The sequence below is a fragment of the Somniosus microcephalus genome, chromosome 24, assembly GCF_052327205.1.
Source record: "Somniosus microcephalus isolate GS21.2 chromosome 24, FLI_Smic_1.0, whole genome shotgun sequence".
In the NCBI taxonomy this organism is placed as follows: Eukaryota; Metazoa; Chordata; class Chondrichthyes; order Squaliformes; family Somniosidae; genus Somniosus; species Somniosus microcephalus.
This window is the reverse complement of record NC_141010.1, coordinates 32,406,791-32,424,940: the sequence shown is the minus strand read 5'-3', so window position 1 is coordinate 32,424,940 and position 18,150 is coordinate 32,406,791. Positions and strand designations below refer to the sequence as shown.

The 18,150-nt window shown below is 44.8% G+C and overlaps 2 protein-coding genes across 7 annotated transcripts in view; one reads left to right on the top strand and one right to left on the bottom strand.

Annotated features, from left to right (window-relative positions):
- Positions 1-5,499, bottom strand: part of becn1 (beclin 1, autophagy related) — a 37,423-nt gene extending 31,924 nt beyond the window's left edge. For 2 of the 4 annotated variants that reach the window (XM_085966428.1, XM_085966427.1), the window contains exons 1-2: positions 5,400-5,499; positions 3,763-3,891 (exon numbers count right to left, since the gene is read on the bottom strand). In XM_085966428.1, the coding sequence (XP_085822554.1) occupies positions 3,763-3,889 (127 nt within the window). In that variant the 5' untranslated portion in view covers positions 3,890-3,891; positions 5,400-5,499. Of the gene's footprint in view, positions 1-3,762; positions 3,892-5,357 lie in introns of all 4 variants that reach the window. The other 2 variants (XM_085966425.1, XM_085966426.1) reach the window with 2 other exon arrangements.
- The window catches only part of psme3 (proteasome activator subunit 3), a 47,006-nt gene continuing 34,330 nt past the window's right edge, over positions 5,475-18,150 (top strand). Inside the window, exons 1-3 of one of the 3 annotated variants that reach the window (XM_085966431.1) lie at positions 5,475-5,664; positions 15,366-15,398; positions 17,704-17,766. In XM_085966431.1, coding sequence (XP_085822557.1) covers positions 5,497-5,664; positions 15,366-15,398; positions 17,704-17,766 — 264 coding nt within the window. In that variant the 5' untranslated portion in view covers positions 5,475-5,496. The remainder of the gene's footprint in view (positions 5,665-15,365; positions 15,399-17,703; positions 17,767-18,150) is intronic. The other 2 variants (XM_085966429.1, XM_085966432.1) reach the window with 2 other exon arrangements.

The window sequence follows — 18,150 nt, the reverse complement described above, 5'->3', positions numbered from 1 at the left end:
GGGCCCGATGATGCTTTATGTGGTCCAGCCAGATCTGGCGGTGAATGGCTAAACCAGTTGTCCGCCATATCCGTTCAAGTCTGCATCCCTTGGACTTGAGAGCGAAGATGAGGGCCGTACCGGGGGAACGGCCAGGGTGAGAGAGAGTAATTGTTTAATAGTGACTAGGGCATCAAAGGTGGTGGTGAGGGTGTGGTTGAGCAGATTGGTAGCTGCAGAAATGTCATGGTGAATGGAGGGCCAAAGGCTGGACAGTTGAGATTTCATAAGTGCGGTAGTGAGAGAGTTGGGAGAAAGTTTTTTCCACGTTGGACACAGAAGAAAGTAGGGTTCGGGGGAGGGGGGCGGGCAGGGGTGAAAAGCGATACAAGGAAGTGGTCAGAGATGGCCTTATCTGTAATTGACACGATGGGAGTAGCAAAGCCACGAGAGATGGCAAGGTCGAGGGGGTGGCTCTGGATTTGGGTTGGGGAGAGATTAAGGGAGGATAGGAGGCTAGTGAACTCGGAGGAGAGCGCGCGCATGATAAACTGAGATGGAGGTTGAAATCACCGAGGATGAGAAGTCATTCGGTGCAGAGGCTCAGGGAGGAAAGCAGTTAAAATATCTCAGTAATAAAATGTTTATGGTACTTGGGTGGACGGTACAGACCGAGATTTTTAAATGAGAAGTGAGAGGTGTCGGAGGAGTGGGGGGACAGACCAAGGTGTGATTTGGTGACAAGAGCCACACCGCCACCACGGCGGTCTGAGCGGGGCAAGTGGTGGAAGGTATAGCCAGGCAGGGAGGCTTCATTTAAGGGTAAGGTGTCATCACCCCTCAACCAAGTTTCCGTCAGGACCATGATGTCGATGCAATCATCCACGATGAGCTCATGGATGGTGAGGACCTTGTTTGCAAGTGAACAGACATTCTGGAGGGAGATGCAGAGGGGGTCGGTCATGGCTGCCCCAGTGCCAGCGTCCACGGGGTCAGCATTTATTGCCCATCCCTAATTGCCCTCGAGAAGGTGGCGGTGAGCTGCCTTCTTGAACCACTGCAGTCCATGTGGTGAAGGTACTCCCACAGTGCTGTTCTGGAGGGAGCTCCAGGATTTTGACCCAGCGACGATGAAGGATCGGCGATATATTTCCAAGTCAGGATGGTGTGTGACTTGGAGGGGAACTTGCAGGTGGTGGTGTTCCCATGCGCCTGCTGCCCTTGTCCTTCTAGCTGGAAGAGGTCACGGGTTTGGGAGGTGCTGCCGAAGAAGCCTTGGCGAGTTGCTGCAGTGCATCTTGAAGATGGTACACACTGCAGCCACGGTACGCCATTGGTGGCGGGAGTGAATGTTTAAGGTGATGGATGGGGTGTCAATCAAGCGGGCTGCTTTGTCCTGGATGGTGTCAAGCTTCTTGAGTGTTGTTGAAGCCCCACTCATCCAGGCAAGTGGAGAGTATTCCATCACACTCCTTACTTGTGCCTTGTAGATGGTGGAAAGGCTTTGGGGAGTCAGGAGGTGAGACACTCACCACAGAATACCCAGCCTCTGACCTGCTCTTGTTGCCACAGTATTTATGTGGCTGGTCCAGTTAAGTTTCTGGTCAATGGTGACTCCCAGGATGTTGGTGGTGGGGGATTCGGCGATGGTAATGCCGTCGAATGTCAAGGAACGGTGGTTAGACACTCGCTTGTTGGAGATAGTCATTGCCTGGCACTTGTGTGGTGCGAATGTTACCTGCCACTTATCAGCCCAAGCCTGAACTTGGTCGTCCAGGTCTTGTTGCATGCGGGCATGGACTGCTTCATTATCTGAGGGGTTGTGAATGGCGCTGAACACTGTGCAGTCATCATCAAACATCCCCATTTCTGACCTTATGTTGGAGAGAAGGTCATTGATGAAGCAGCTGAAGATGGTTGGGGCCTAGGACACTGCCCTGAGGAACTGTAGTAATTAATTGGACACACATTTCCTGGTAGCAGGGAATAGGTTGGAGACAATAGTAGGTAGACCAGGGTCAAAGTCAGAGGTCCCATGGAAGGACAAGCCGACGTAAGCAGGATGGGGCCGGTATGGAGAATCGACGAACCGCTGTCCAAAGCAGGCGAGAGAAGTCCAGAAGCTATTTGAAGGGTAGAGAGTTCGAGGACGGAGGTTGTTGCCGTAGTAGAGAGTCGGTAGTGATGCAGAAAGATGATGGTGAAACTGACGCAAGGTGGTGGTCACCGTAGATCAAAGCGGCGGAGAAAAAGTAAAACCACAAGCCAGCGAACAACAAAGCTGAAAACTGGTAGAACGAGTCACCGGACAGCAAGTGGAGCTGCCACCTACAAGCCAGCAGAGCTGAAAAACCAGTAAAACCAGTTCAGCAGAGACACAGCTGCAGCTTAAAAGGTAAAAAACCGTTTAGCAGCAGAGATAGAGACACAGCAGGTAAGTCTTACAGTGTAACCCAGTGCAGAAGCGCAGTGGTGTAATCCAGTGGAGTTCAAAGCAGAAACGTCATCTAGAGGTCCAGAGGTCCAGAGAAATGGAAACCAATTTGAAGAAAGAATTCAGCAGCCTAAGACTTGAAATTACTGAAAAGCAGAGCAGAGCCACAGCCACGGAGTCAAACCGTGTAGTCAGTAGAGCAACGAAGTCCTGTTCACGAGGAATCCAGTGATGGAAGTCAAGTTTCAGCAGAGTTCCGGCAGTTGAAAGATCTCATTGAGGACAAAGACACGCCGGGGGTTGGGCAGTAGACTCTGCAGGGGCAGCTTTAAACTTGTAGTTTGGGCTGAAATGCCTTCAACTATCAGAGGCAGGGTATCTTAAGCAATGGAAGAAAGGAGATTGGGGGAAGAAAGGGCAAAGGATGGCAATGGGTGATACACGGATGCAAGAGGAGGGGAAGTCATTAAAAAAGTATACGGTGCATCATTTGACATTTGTGCAACTATTTCCACTGGTTGAGGATTCAAGGACTAGGGGCTTAGTCTAAAAATTAGAGCCAGACCTTTCAGGAGTGAAATTGGGAAACACTTCGACACACGAAGGGTGGTAGAAGTTTGGAACTCTCTTCCGCAAACTGCAATTGATGTTAGATCAATTGTTAATTTTAAACCAGAGATTTATAGCTTTCTATTAACCAAAGGTATTGAGATATGGGCCAAAGGCGGGTATGTGGAGTTAGGTCGCAGATCAGCCATGATCTCATTCAGGCTCGAGAGGCTGAATGGGCTACTCCTGTTCCTATGTTCCTGTTGTACTATTAATTCCAGGTTACAACTTAAAGGAGCTTCAGTTTTGCTCCAATAAGTAATATTGTCAATAATAAAGACTTGCATTTATTTAGCATCTTTCTTAACCTCAGGATGCCCAAAGCACTTTACAGCAAATTAAGTACTTTTGAAGTGTAGTCACTGCTGTAATGTAGGAAATGTGGCAGCCAATTTGCACACAGCAAGCACCCACAAACAGCAATGTAAAAATGACCAGATTATCTGTTTTAGTGATGTTGATTGAGGGATAAATATTGGCCAGGACACCAGGGATAACTCCCCTGCTCTTCAAAATAGTGTCACGGTATCTTTTATGTCCCCGAGAGAGCAGACAGGGCCTCAGTTTAACATCTTGTACGAAAGGCAGCATCTCCGACAGTGCAGCACTCCCTCAGCACTGCACTGGAGTGTCAGCCTCGATTTTTGTGCTCAAGCCTCTGGAGTGGGACTTGAACCCACAACCTTCAGCTGAACCACAGCTGGCAATAATGAAACAGCAAAGTTATTACAACTGCATACCTGTAAGTTCCTGAATTGTGACTTTATCCAAGACATTGAAGGATGTATCCAGTTTTAGGGGTTGACTGCAGCGCTGGCACACAAAGCTCACCTGCATGGTGGAGCTCGAAGACTTTGACCCCTCCATATCTATGCAAAAATAAAAGATGAGAAAGCATGGAATATGAAAAGACCATTTGGCCCATCAAGCCCATCCCGTCCTCGACCATATACAATTTTCCCCATTGTGCACTCTCCCTGACCAATTTATCTGTGGGAAAGTTCTACTTGAATTCCCTCTAATTACAATCAACAAGTAACGCTACAGAATATTCAACCATAAAAACATAAAGGAAAAAATTGCAGATACTGTATATCTGAAACAGAAAATGGTGGAAGCACGCAACAGGTCAAGTCAGTACCTGTGGGGAGAACAGACACTTCATCAGAACTATGAGATTACAGATGCACAGGATTTAAAAATGAACAGGACAAAGGGAAAAGGAAAGGGAATAAAGTATATGCTCACACACACACACACCCTATAAAGGGCTTAATGGAAAATAGCAGATGGTTAAATGACTGAAGTGATATTAACAGGAGACAATAGGAGGCACAATGAGAGAAATAATAGACATTTGTGAGACATAGAGAACATCTAAATAGCTAAGGCAGTTGGGGGTAAAGCAGATAGAAATAGAAGTGGGATAAACTGGCAAAACAGAGCAGGCTCTGCCAGCCTAGGAACTTGGGAATAGGGGGGGGGGGGGGGGGGGGAAAAGTAGGCCAATACCAATGATGCCAACCCACCTGCCAGCATGGTATTCCAACAGGTTAAGCACCAACCCATCCCTTCCCTCGCCCAAAACACCACCACAACCCTTCCACATCACCAGCAATCTCTGATGATGGAGTGTAAGTGAGAGCTTTAGTTAAGGTCCGAAGCTATTAAAGTTACTATTAAGGCCAGATGACTACAAAGTGCCGAAGATAAGGTACTGTTCCTCACCCTTGCATCCCTATTATTTAAAAGGTAAAAAGAAAAAAAATTATAAATGTTGGAACTCTAAAATATAACTAGAAAATGATGGAAATGCACAGCTCAATCAACATCAGAATTCGTTGTTAAATCAACCTAGCATACCCAAATTATTGACCTTTAACCACTGTTCTCCCAGCCCCTTGTCTAGTGAAAGAGCCCATCTGAAACATTTAATCTAGATTTCACTTTCAGAGACTGCCAACATTTTGGTTCTTTATGACTAAACTATTGCCTACTGCTTCCCCCTCCCCAATAAAAGATAAAATTGTGGGGGGGGGGGGGGGGGGGGAAGAGTTGGGTTGCAGACCTAAAGCCATTGGGGACAGACCTACTCAGCATAAACTGTGGCGGAAAACAAACAGAGCGTCCACACAAAGCCAGTTGGAACACACCTTTTGCTATTCAGCCCAATGAATGCTGAAGGCGCCCCTGTGGAGGGAAACAGACACATACACACACACACACAGAAACAGACATGAAGAAACAGAAACAGACACAGAAACTCACGCAGAAATAGACACGAAGAAACAAACACATACACGCAGAAACTGAAACAGACGCACAGCCCTCCTACCCAGGTGTTGCTGAACCCTCAGCCCCTTCTCACATGTCTCACCTCACTCTCTAGCCCGCCTGGTTCAACATAAAGCTCAATCGGGTTTCTCCGCTCTGCAGTTTCCGCCTCCGATGATGTTTCTTTCCTGGGGTCGGTGATGACAACACTTCCGGCTTCCTCGCCGCTGCTTCGCTACATTGCGGCAGCCAATGGGCGGGCGGGAGAGCCGCCTGACGTCAGGCTGCCTGGGCTCGCGAGGATTCGGCGGCTCTCTCTCTGCAACATGTCGGGGCTGCTGAAGCTGGACAATGCGCTCCGGACCAAGGTAGGGCCTGGGCCTGCGATCCGCCCGGGGGCAGGCCGCCCTGTGTGTGGGGGCATCGTGTCCCCCCTCCGATCCCTTACACAGGCGCCTATGTATATATATATATAAATAAATATAAATAATATATATTTATTTAGATTTTAAACTTTATTCGCTTGGTTTTCATTTGTCGGGGGTGCCCGAGCCTCGAGAGTTAAAGCTGAATTTGCTTGCACGCTCTCGCCCCCTCCTCTCCCCACGGCGCTAACCCGGAGTTCTCAACCGGCGGCCTCGGCCTCTTGTTTCCGAGGGCCCACATGTGGTGGAGGGGCAGAGCGGCCTGATACATGTGGGGTGTTTGCAGCAGCCCACAGCATCACCACTGGCTTTAAAATCGACAAAAGAGCAGCAGCACAGTTCTAGTTTATTCAATTTAATTTTTCAGCCCTACTTGCTGTCAACCAGACATGGAATTAAATATGGCCCTTCATGCTGCACAAGCTGCTTTAAATGCAGGGCAGGTTTTTTTTTTGCAGTTTTACTATGCTTCACTTTTTCGTTCATCATAATGGTGATTTGCACAATTGGTAGGGGTTCCTTTTTCCTCACGGTTACTCCACCTCCCACTTTCAGAAGTCGCCTCAAAAAGTAACCCTTTAACAATGGGTTCTGATGAAGGATCCTCGACCTGAAACGTTGACTCTGTTTCTCTCTCCTCGATGCTGCCTGACCTGAGTGTTTCCAGCATTTTCTGTTGTTTCAGATTTCCAGCATCTGCAGTATTTTGCTATTGTATAACTCTTTAACAATGCCTTCAGTAAACTCCCTTCTCTTTCCCCCATTTCCCACTCAGTGTCAAAACCCACTCCCATATAAGGTACATTAAATCAACAACAACTTCTATTTATATAGTGCCTTTAACGTAGTAAAACGTCCCAAGGTGCTTCACAGGAGTATAAAACAAAAGTTTGACACCGAGCCACATAAGCAATTAGGGCAGGTGACCAAAAGCTTGGTCAAAGAGGCAGGTTTTAAGGAGCGTCTTAAAGAGAGAGGTGGAGAGGTTTAAAGAGGAAGTTCCAGAGCTTAGGGCTTAGGCAGCTGAAGGCACGGCCACTGATGTCTGAGCGATTGTAATCAGGGATGCTCAAGAAGGCAGAATTTGAGGAGTGCAGATATCTCGGGAGGAAGGGGTAGGGCTGAAGGAGATTAGAGGTAGGGAGGAGTGAGACCATGGAGGGATTTGAAAACCAGGATGAGAATTTTGAAATCGAGGCGTTGCTTAACCGGGAGCCAGTGTAGGTCAGCGAGCACAGGGGTGATGGGTGAACGGGACTTGGTGCGAGTTAGGACACGGGCAGCCGAGTTTTGGATGACCTCAAGTTTATAATATAAATGAAAGTTGTTGCAGACACTCGCTGTCCAGGCTCACAGGGAATGTAAGTTTTGACTTCTTGCTGAGCTATGGATATGATGGAGTTGGCTGGAGGGTGCAAGCTGGAATGTAGGTGTGGAGGGGGTGCCAAGTGCAGAATGGGACAAGAACATAACATAAGAAATGGGAGCAGGAGTAGGCCATTTGGCCCTCGAGCCTGCTCCGCCATTCAATAAGATCAGAGGAGGGTTACTTGAGATTGAAAGCACTCTTTTCTCTTCACCCCCCGGCCATAGTTACCCATCAACTTCCACGCCCATATCGTTGTATTGGAAGTTAAAGGAGCAGTGGGGAGAATAAATGACTAACCCTTCCATAAGAACATAAGAAATAGGAGCAGGAATAGGCATTTGGTCCCTCGAGCCTGCTCCGCCATTCAATAAGATCATGGCTGATCTTCTATCTCAACTCCACTTTCCTGCCCGATCTCCATATCCCTTGATTCCCTTAATATCCAAAAATCTATCAATCATATCCTTTTTTAATAAAGGTCAACATACCATTTGTTTTCCTAATTGCTTGCTGTCCCTGCATGTTAACTTTCAGTGATTCGTGTACAAGGACACCCAGGTCCCTCTGAACGCCAACATTTCCCAATCTCTCACCATTTAAAAAATACTCTGCTTTTCTATTCCCACCAAAGTGAATAATTTCACATTTCTCCACATTATATTCCATTTGCCATGTTCTTGCCCACTCTGAACAAATATTTTGCATCTGTCTTCACTGTAGAAGACACAAATAACATCCCAGTAATGGATAATCAAGGGGCCACAGGGAGTGGGAAACTAAAGACAATCACTATCACTAAGGAAATAGTACTTGGTAAAATAATGGGACTAAAAGACAACAAGTCCCCTGGACCAGATGGCCTGCATCCCAGGGTCGTAAAAGAAGTGGCTGCAGAGATAGTGGATGCATTGGTTGCAATATACCAAAATTCCCTGGACTCTGGAGAGGTCTCAGCGGATTGGAAAACCGCTAATGTAACACCCCTATTTAAGAAAGGAAATAGACAGAAAGCAGGAAACTATAGACCAGTTAGCCTAACATCTGTCATTAGGAAATTGCTGGAATCCTTCATTAAGGAAGCAGTAGCAGGGCATTTAGAAAAACACACTGCAGTCAAACAGAGTCAGCATGATTTTAGGAAAGGGAAATCATGTTTAACAAATTTGCTGGAGTTCTTTGAGGATGTAACAAGCAGGGTGGACAAGGGTGAGCCAGTGGATGTGGTGTATTTGGATTTCCAGAAGGCATTCGATAAGGTGCCACATAAAAGGTTACTGCATAAGATAAGAGCTCACGGAGTTGGGGGTAATATATTAGCATGGATAGCGAATTGGCTAACTAACAGAAAGCAGAGAGTCGGGATAAATGAGTCATTTTCTGGTTGGCAAACGGTAACTAGTGGTGTGCCACAAGGATTGGTGCTGGGGCCCCAACTATTTACAATCTACATTAATGACTTGGATGAAGGGATCGAGTGTACTGTAGCCAAGTTTGTGGATGATACAAAGATAGATGGGAAAGCAAGTTGTGCAGAGGACTCAAAGAATCTGCAAAGGGATATAGACAGGCTAGGTGAGTGGGCAAACATTTGGCAGATGGAGTATAATGTGGGAAAGTGCGAGGTTATCCACTTTGGCAGGAAAAATAAAAAAGCAAACTATTATTTAAATGGAGAGAGATTACAAAATGCTACAGTTCAGAGGGACCTGTGGGTCCTTGTGCATAAAACACAAAAAGTTAGCATGTAGGTACAGCAAGTAATCAAAAAGGCAAATGGAATGTTGGCCTTTATTTCAAGGGGGTTGGAGTATAAAAGCAGGGAAGTCCTGCTACAACTGTACAAGGTATTGGTGAGGCCACACCTTGAGTACTGCGTACAGTTTTGGTCTCCTTATTCAAGGAAGGATATACTTGCATTGGAGGCAATTCAGAGACAATTCAGTAGGTTAATTCCAGAGATGAGGGGTTTGACTTATGAGGAAAGGTTGGGCCTATACTCATTGGAATTTAGAAGACTGAGAGGTGATCTTATCAAAACATATAAGATACTGAGCGGGCTCGACAGGGTAGATGCAGAGAGGATGTTTCCCCTCATGGGGTAATCTAGAATACGGGGGCATAGTTTCAGAATAAAGGGTCGCCCTTTTAGAACTGAGATGAGGAGGAATTTCTACTGAGGGTTGTAAATCTGTGGAATTCTCTGCCCCAGAGAGCTGTGGAGGCTGGGTCATTAAATACATTTAAGGTGGAGATAGACAGATTTTTGCAAGATAAGGAAGTGAAGGGTTATGGGGAGCGGGCTGGGAAGTGGCTTTGAGCCCAAGATCAGCTATGATATTGAATGGCGGAGCAGGCTCGAGGGGCCAAATGGCCTATTCCTGCTCCTATTTCTTATGTTCACGTAGCCTGTCTATATCCCCTTGAAGTCTCTCTGCATCCTCCTCACAACTTATATTCCCACCCAGCTTTGTATCATCAGCAAACTTGGATACATTACATTTGGTCCCCTCATCCAAATCATTGATATAGATTGTGAATAGCTGAGGCCCAAGCACTGATCCTTGCGGTACCCCACTAGTTACAGCCTGCCAACCCGAAAATGACCCGTTTATTCCTACTCTCTGTTTTTTGTCCGTTAACCAATCCTCAATCCATGCTAGTATATTACCCCCAATCCCACGAGCCCTAATTTTGTTTAATAACCTCTTGTTTGGCACCTTATCAAATGCCTTCTGAAAATCCAAATACACCACATCCACTGGTTCCCCTTTATCTATTCTAGTTACAACCTCAAAAAACTCTTAACAGATTTGACAAACACAATTTCCCTTACCTAAATCCGTGTTGACTCTGCCCAATCCTATTATTTTCTAAGTGCCCTGTTACCATGTCCTTAATAATAGATTCTAGCATTTTCCCTACTACAGGTAGACTACCCTTTATCCGAACTTCCGAAAACCGAAACCCTCTAAAAACCGAAGGTGTTTTCGGATAAAGGATAGTCTACCTGTACTGACGTCAGGCTAACTGGTCTGTAGTTCCCCATTTTCTCTCTCCTTTCTTAAATAGTGGGGTTACATTTGCTACCTTCCAATCTGCAGGAACCATTCTAGAATCTATGGAATTTTGGAAGATGACAACCAATGTATCCACTATCTCTATAGCCACTTCTTTCAAAACCCTTGGATGTAGGCCATCAGGTCCAGGGGATTTATCGGCTTTCAGTCCCGTTAATTTCTCCAGTACTTTTTTTTTTTACTAATGCTAATACTAATTTCTCGCTAGACCCTTGGTTGTCCACTATTTCCGGGAAGTTTTTTGCGTCTTCCGTGAATACAGACACGAAGGCCTCGATTTTAACTGACCCTTGGAGGCGTGCGGGGGGTTAAAGCCCCTAATTCGGGGGTCCCGACACCATCCCGCCCAAAACCCGCCTCCGTGTAAGTTTCAAAGGAGGCTGGGACCCGCCCCGCACTGGGACCCGCCTACCCGAGGCGGGAAGGGATTAGTGACAATTAACTGCCTGTTAACAGGTAGTTAACAGGCAGTTTTTAGCCTAATCCCCATTTTTAATCTTGAACTGTGGGATTCCCGACGACTCCAAACTACGCCAGGTTAGAGGAGTCGGGTTGAAGGACTTGGAGGGGTCGAGATGTCGGTGTTCAGGTGAGTGATGTGTGCATGAGTGCAAAGGTAAGTGTGTTTGGTGTGTCTAAAGTGTGTAAAGAAGTTTAAAATACCTGTACTTACCTTTTTAGCCTTCCTCTAGGTTTCGGGAGTCCATCATCTCACCGGCACAGAAAGCAGAAATGGCTGCGAACTGTCAAAAGTGACAGCCTGTAGCTTTCTGTGCTGGAGAGATTTCTAACTGAGTCTGTGTAGAAGGACTCAGGTTAGAAGTAAGACTGTCAGTGTTTGACAGCTTCAAACAGCTGTGAAACACTGATATTTCATCTGTCAAAACATCTTGACAGATGAAATTTCAGTCTGTGGCGTCGCCTGTTGCCGGGTGGCCCTTAATTGGCCTGCTGAGCCCGCTGGGCGGGCTCAACAAGGTCAATCAAGTTAAAATAGCGTGGATTGGCCGCATCTCGATGGAGGTGGGACTACAACCCCGAAAGTTGCAGTCCCGACTTCTGAGTGAAAATCACCCCCGAAGTATTTGTTTAATTTCTCTGCCATTTCCTTATTCCCCATTATAATTTCTGTCTGTAAGGGACCCACATTTACTTTCACTAATCTTTTCCTTTTTACATACCTATAGAAGCTTTTACAGTCTGTTGTTATGTCTCCTGCTAGTTTACTCTCAAAATCTGTTTTTCCTTTCTTTATCAATTTCTTGGTCCTCCTTTGCTGAATTCTAAAATCCCCCCAATCCTCGGGCTTACTACTCTTTTTGGTAACATTATAAGCTTCTTCCTTTGATCTAATACTACAGGAAACTCTCTTTTTACCGGCACCTAAATATCCGGAAATCTCTCTTAACCGGCAAAATTCAGGAGTAGGTTCAGGTAAGTTTTACTATATATTAGTGGCCGTGTAACCGGGGTTCCTGCACCTGTGGCCGTGCAACAGGGACTCCCGGATCTGTGGCCGTGTAACCGGGACTCCTGCACAAGTGCCATGTAACCGGTGCTCCTGCACCTGTGGCCGTGTACGGGGCTCTCGTACCTTGGTAAGTATACCTCTCTGTAATCCGGACTTTTTGATCAACCGGCACCACACCGGTCCCGTCGGTGCCAGATAAAAAAGAGTTTCCTGTATCTTTAACTTCTGTTGTAAGCCACAGTTGGACCACTTTTTCTTTGTTTTGTTTTTTCGCTGTGGGATTTTTGTGCTTTAAAGGAATGTATATTTGTTGTTAATTACATATTAATTCTTTAAATGCTAGCCATTGCTTCTCCACTATCATACCTTTTAATGTAGTTTCCCAATCTACGTTAGCCAACTCGCCCCTCATACCTACGTAGTTTGCTTTGTTTAGATTTAAGACATAGTTTCAGATTTAACAAAATCACTTTCAAACTCAATATAAAATTCTATCATATTATGGTCACTCTAAAGGCCCCTTTACTACAAGGTTATTAATTAACCCTTTCTCATTGCACAATACTAGATCTAAAATAGCCTGTTCCCTAGTTGGTTTCTCAACATACTGATCTAGAAAACTATCTTGCATACATTCCATGAATTCATCCTCCACACTATTACTGCAAATTTGGTTTGCCCAGTCTATATGTAGATTAAAGTCCCCCATGAGAACCAGGGGTCACAGTCTAAGGATAAGGGGTAAGCCATTTAGGACAGAGATGAGGAGGAATTTTTTCACCCAGAGAGTGGTGAACCTGTGGAATTCTCTACCACAGAAGGCAGTTGAGGCCAATTCATTAAATATATTCAAGAAGGAGTTAGATATATTTCTTAAGGCTAAAGGGATCAAGGGATATGGGGAGAAAGCAGGGACAGGGTACTGAATTTGGATGATCAGCCATGATCTCATTAAATGGCGGAACAGACTCGAGGGGCCGAATGGCCTACTCCTGCTCCTATCTTCTATGTTTCTATATATTACCCTTGTTACATGCGCCTCTAATTTCCTGATTTATACCCTGCCCTACATTGCAACTACTGTTTGGGGCCTATAAACAACTCCCACCAATGTTTTCTGCCCCTTGCTGTTTCTTAGCTCCACCCAAACTGATTCTACTTCTTGATTTTCAGAGCTTAGATCCTTTCTCTCTACTATCTTTAGCCCAAGGTCAAAAGAAAAGTTAGTAATTATTAATCCAATAAGGTATTCAGGAGAAACTTCATTACCCAGAGAGTGGTTAGAATGTGGAACTTGCTACCACAGGGAGTAGTTGAGGCAAATAGCATCGGTGCAAGGGAAGCGAGATAAGTACAGGGAGAAAGGATAAGAAGGACATGCTGATACGGTTAGATGAAGTAGGGTTGGAGGAGGCTCGTGTGGAGCATAAACACTGGCATAGACCAGTTGGGCTGAATGGCCTGTTTCTGTGCTGTAGATTCTATGTAATAATTCTATAACTTTAAAGGCAATTAACTGCAAATAAATTATATATTTGATCCCAAGATAATCATAATATACTGAATTGCTCTCATTTATTTCCAATGTGTAGAATCTCTGACAGTATTCTTATTATTTGTCATGGTGCAACACCTTGATCACAATCTGTCCCACCACCAGTGTGTTTTCTGCACTATCGTAAACTCCAGCATACATGGACTTCATTTTCTGAGGAACTCCAGCAAAACATCATATTGTGTGTGCATATGTCTGATTGTTTTCATTTTAGACTTGTTTTATATTTAACGTGGGGGGGAAAAGGGACTTTAAATGGGTTGAGGTACAGAAGCAAATAGTTTCTCCATTTCCTGTAACAAGCCAATATGTAGGTTATAAGTCAGCAATGTGTTTATTTGCATTCAATTTTGCTTAATACAGGGCTGTTATTCAGGAGTGTCCAAGGAAATGTAGTTGTTCAATATATGGTATGAAAATTCACCAGAATCTAGATGTGTAACATTTTTATACATCATCTGTATGTGTGGAGCTAGGACCGTTCATTCTTTGATGGAGGGCACTGGGATAGGATAAATTCGTAGTTATTAAAGGTGAAGGTCTGTAAGGCAATAAATAATCTTGTTCATATGAATAATTTATGGTTTTGTTAGTATTTTTAAAACTAAAGATGGGAAAGAGAAATGTACGAAGGGCTCGTTGTCAGCCAGAGCCAGACAGTGTGTAGGGAAGGCATTTTGTGATGGTGGGTCTTCCTCAATCCCCATTTTGTGATGGTGGGTTTTCCGCAATCTCCATTCCTGATCCCCAGACTTTAAGACTCGTCTTTTTTCAAGACGTCTGGCATCATAAACCCAAACAAACTTGTGTTGAATTGCTTGCATTGCTACTCCATTCAAGAAAAAACCTAGATTTAAATTAGTCTTTTTATAATGTTTATATGGGATATGACTTGTACACTGTAGTTTGTATACCATGCTTAAAGATGATGGCACCATTTCTGGATTTTGTGGTAGAGTGCACATGTTATATTCCCAAACAATATTCAAAGAACTGCAGCTATTGACCTGTCACAAAAAATGATAACAATAAATCTTTAACTCAATCCTATAGTTCACTTATCTATTTCTAATATCAAATCTTCCGCATTAGCACTTTGTCTCTCAAATGTTAACATTTGGTTTTTGTAAACACTGGTTGTCGTTTTTCTCACTTTGATCATTCTGTTGCTCCCTAACTTGCTTTTGTAACCAAACTAGGTTCCATTGTATAAATTTGCAGAAGTGTTTAATATCAAATCACTAATTCATAAATTGAATAGCAAAATACTGCGGATGCTGGAAATCTGAAACAACAACAGAGGATGCTGGAAACACTCAGCCGGTCAGGCAGCATCATGGAGAGAGAAACAGTTAACGTTTCGGGTTGATGACCCTTCGTCAGAATTCATAAATTGCCCAGACTTGGGGAAGTCACATGCTTACTCTAGGACCAGCTCCATCCCCCATATAAAGATTGGACTCGAAACTGTTCTAAAACCCTGAGATATGTCATATTCATGCCATCATTGTGTACTTTTTATATTGCTGTCAACTTTTTACGATACTACATATACAGGAAACTTTGTGTTATCTGGAGGCTAAATGTCCGGCAAGCTCGAGCCACCGGCAAAAATCAGGAGCTGTTTTTTTTTCTTTTCGTTGCTTTTTTCTCAACAGTCAAGCTCTGCAAGGTCTGTAGCTAAGCAACAGCTTCAGCTAGAGACGCTACAGAGACGCTTGCCGACTGTTTAGAAGCTGTTGCAACAGGGTTTGTTGATTCACACGGAGCTGAAAATCTCCGTATGTTTCAACATCAGCGCTGGAGTGTCCGGCAGTTTTGAGGGAACGGCAGCAGCTCGGTCCCGTCGGTGCCGGATAGCACAAAGTTTCCTGTACTGCAGTGGTTTTTAAATCTATCTATGGGTGATCCTAAGCAAATATTGCTGTATTCCTGGGATCCATTGTACTCCCTTCTGCAAGATGTCATCAGCTACCCAAATGCATTTATTGTTAGTACCTCAACATATCCAACAAAGAATTGATGCCTGATTGACAGAAATCTGATGAAAGATTGATAGAAATCTTATCTTTGCAGATAGGTTTTCAAACAGGGCTCCCTAGACCCTATGCAATACCGTGACGTTTTTCAAATGGCACTAGCCATAAAATAACACTTTTTTTCTCTGTTTAGGTCGATGCTTTTCGGGAGCGGGTCACTGCTGAAGTAAGTAGCAATTTGGTTTACACTTAACCAGGATTTATGTTGAAAACACAAATCGCACGTGAAGTGGCTGTTTATATCCTTCAATTGTTTTCACTCTGTCTTTGCAATCAACCAGTACCATTCATTATTCACCCCAGGTGAGGAGATGACCAGCTCCCGGGTCCCTGCCTTAAGCCTCCAACTAGGAACATGAGACGAGCAGTTGATGACTTGCTCGCTGATTTTATATATAAGCCTGATTGAGTTTTATTCTGTAACTATCAATGTGAAGGATATTGCTGTTGGGAGCATAAGTCCATTTTTTGGCAGACTATGCAGGTGGTCAGGTCCCTTGTGCCCATTTGTGATGCGGCAGCAGACACACGAGAACGATCACAGTCCTGGCCTTTGGGGTTATTTGGAAGATACCTGATTCTTTTGTCCTGTGGGCTCTCGGCAATGCAGCAGACAGATTTCTTCTCCCTCCAGCCTCCTACTTAGTTGCTGATGTCGGCATTGCATTTGTAGAGAAATGCTAACTGGATGCTGGACACCTCCCATCGGGTAGAAGAAAGTTAATGGGAGATTTGTCCATACTGTTATGTGCAATATATATTAATGATCTAGACAAGGGAACTAGATGTAATATCTCCAAATTTGCAGACAACACAAAGCTGGGTGGGCGTGTGTGCTGTGAGGAGGATGCCGAGAAACTCCAGGATGATTTGGACAGGTTGGGTGATTGGGCAAAAGCATGGCAGATGCAATATAACGTAGATAAATGTGAGGTTATCCACTTTGGTGGCAAAAACAGGAAGGCAGATTATTATCTGAATGGCAATAGATTGGGAGAAGGGGAAGTGCAACGAGACCTGGGTGTCCTTGTGCACCAGTCGCTGAAGGTAAGCATGCAGGTGCAGCAGGTGGTTTAGAAGGCAAATGGTATTTTGGCCTTCATAGCGAGAGGGTTCGAGTAAATGAACAAGTCTGTCTTGCTGCCGTTGTACAGGGCCTTGGTGAGACCACATCTTGAGTATTGTGTGCAGTTTTGGTCACCTTATCTGAGGAAGGATGTTCTTGCCATGGAGGGAGTTCAGCGAAGATTCACCGGGCTGATACCTGGGATGGCAGGAATGACGTATGAGGAGAGATTGGGATGATTGGGCTTGTACTCGCTGGAGTTTAGAAGAATGAGGGGAGATCGCATTGAAACTTATAAAATTCTGACAGGATTAGACAGACTAGATGCAGGAAGGATGTTCCTGATGGTCGGGGAGTCCAGAACCAGGGGTCACAGTCTAAGGATAAGGGGTAGGCCATTCAGGATGGAAATGAGGAGTAATTCCTTCACCCAGAGAGTGGTGAACCTGTGGAATTCTCTACCACAGAAGGCAGTAGAGGCCAATTCATTAAATATATTCAAGAAGGAGTTGGATATATTTCTTAAGGCTAAAGGGATCAAGGGGTATGGGGAGAAGGCAGGGACAGGGTACTGAATTTGGATGATCAGTCATGATCGCATTGAATGGCGGAGCAGGCTCGAGGGGCCGAATGGCCTACTCCTGCTCCTATCTTCTATGTTTCTATGTGCTGCCTTATGACCATTTCAGAACCGCAGTGGTGGAGGACTAGGATTGGTTGCCTGCCCATCCACATGACTAGGTGGTGCATGATGCAAGATGACTGATGGCCAGAATACAGGCTTCATGGCCTTGCCCCTAAAAACAACCAAACCCGTTTCATCCTTATAGTCCTCATAAGGAGGAGGCTCGTCCCTTACATCTCTGCTAGCCTCTAGGTGCTAGAGGTAAAATGAATTTTCTTCCTAACCATAGCTCTTTCCGCGACTGGGTTTTGGAGGGGATAATCGATGTTTGCAATGACATTGTGATTTAACTATCATTTGTTATTTAGTTATTTTTTTATTCTTCATATTTGTGGCACGTGCCTTAATATTTTATGTTCCATCCGGCGACACGGGACAACTCGGTGTCACTCTTACAGGTTAACCAAAAAGGCCTACTTATGTGAAAGTGTATCTGCATACAAAAATGTTTCCGTATTCAAAAGGTTAAATATTTCAAAACTAACAGTCTGAGTATGTTGGCCTGTTGCTCGTATTCTACCTGGGAATGTATGAACTAAGCATGCAGATTTTAATAATAGATCCATAAAGAATATAATAAAGCAGTTGAATTGCCCCGTGGCATTTGTGTGTTACGGATGCATTAGTTATGCAGTTTGCAGCCCGTAGTGCTGTATTTATGGAAACAGTCAATTTCATGTGGGGGGTTTTTCTGATTTACATTTTTATCTTGCACTTTAGGCAGAAGACTTAGTTGCAAGTTTCTTTCCAAAGAAGTTATTGGAACTAGATGGTTTTCTGAAGGTAAGAATCACAAACATTTGTCGGATGTGAATAAGTTATTGATTTTAGGATAAATTCACCAATCCCTGTGGGAAGCGCTCAAAAGGCATGTGGGTAGGGCATAGGATGCTAATGTCATAGAGCTGAATCTCTTAGCCGCACTCCCTTCAAGTGTGGCTCCCTGCTGGGAATGAGGGAATCTGTGGCTTGAAATTTGTGTTCCTGATGACGGCGAACTGGCAGCAACTTTAGGATTTAGCGCATACGCACCTGAATGCAGAAATCCTGAAGTTGCTGCCTGCCATTCACTGCTCCTCCACAGGCTGCGCTGTCTCCCTCCTTCCTCGACCCCGCCCCCCCCCCCCCCCCCCCCCACCCCAGAGGCGGCAATCTGTGAAATCTCTC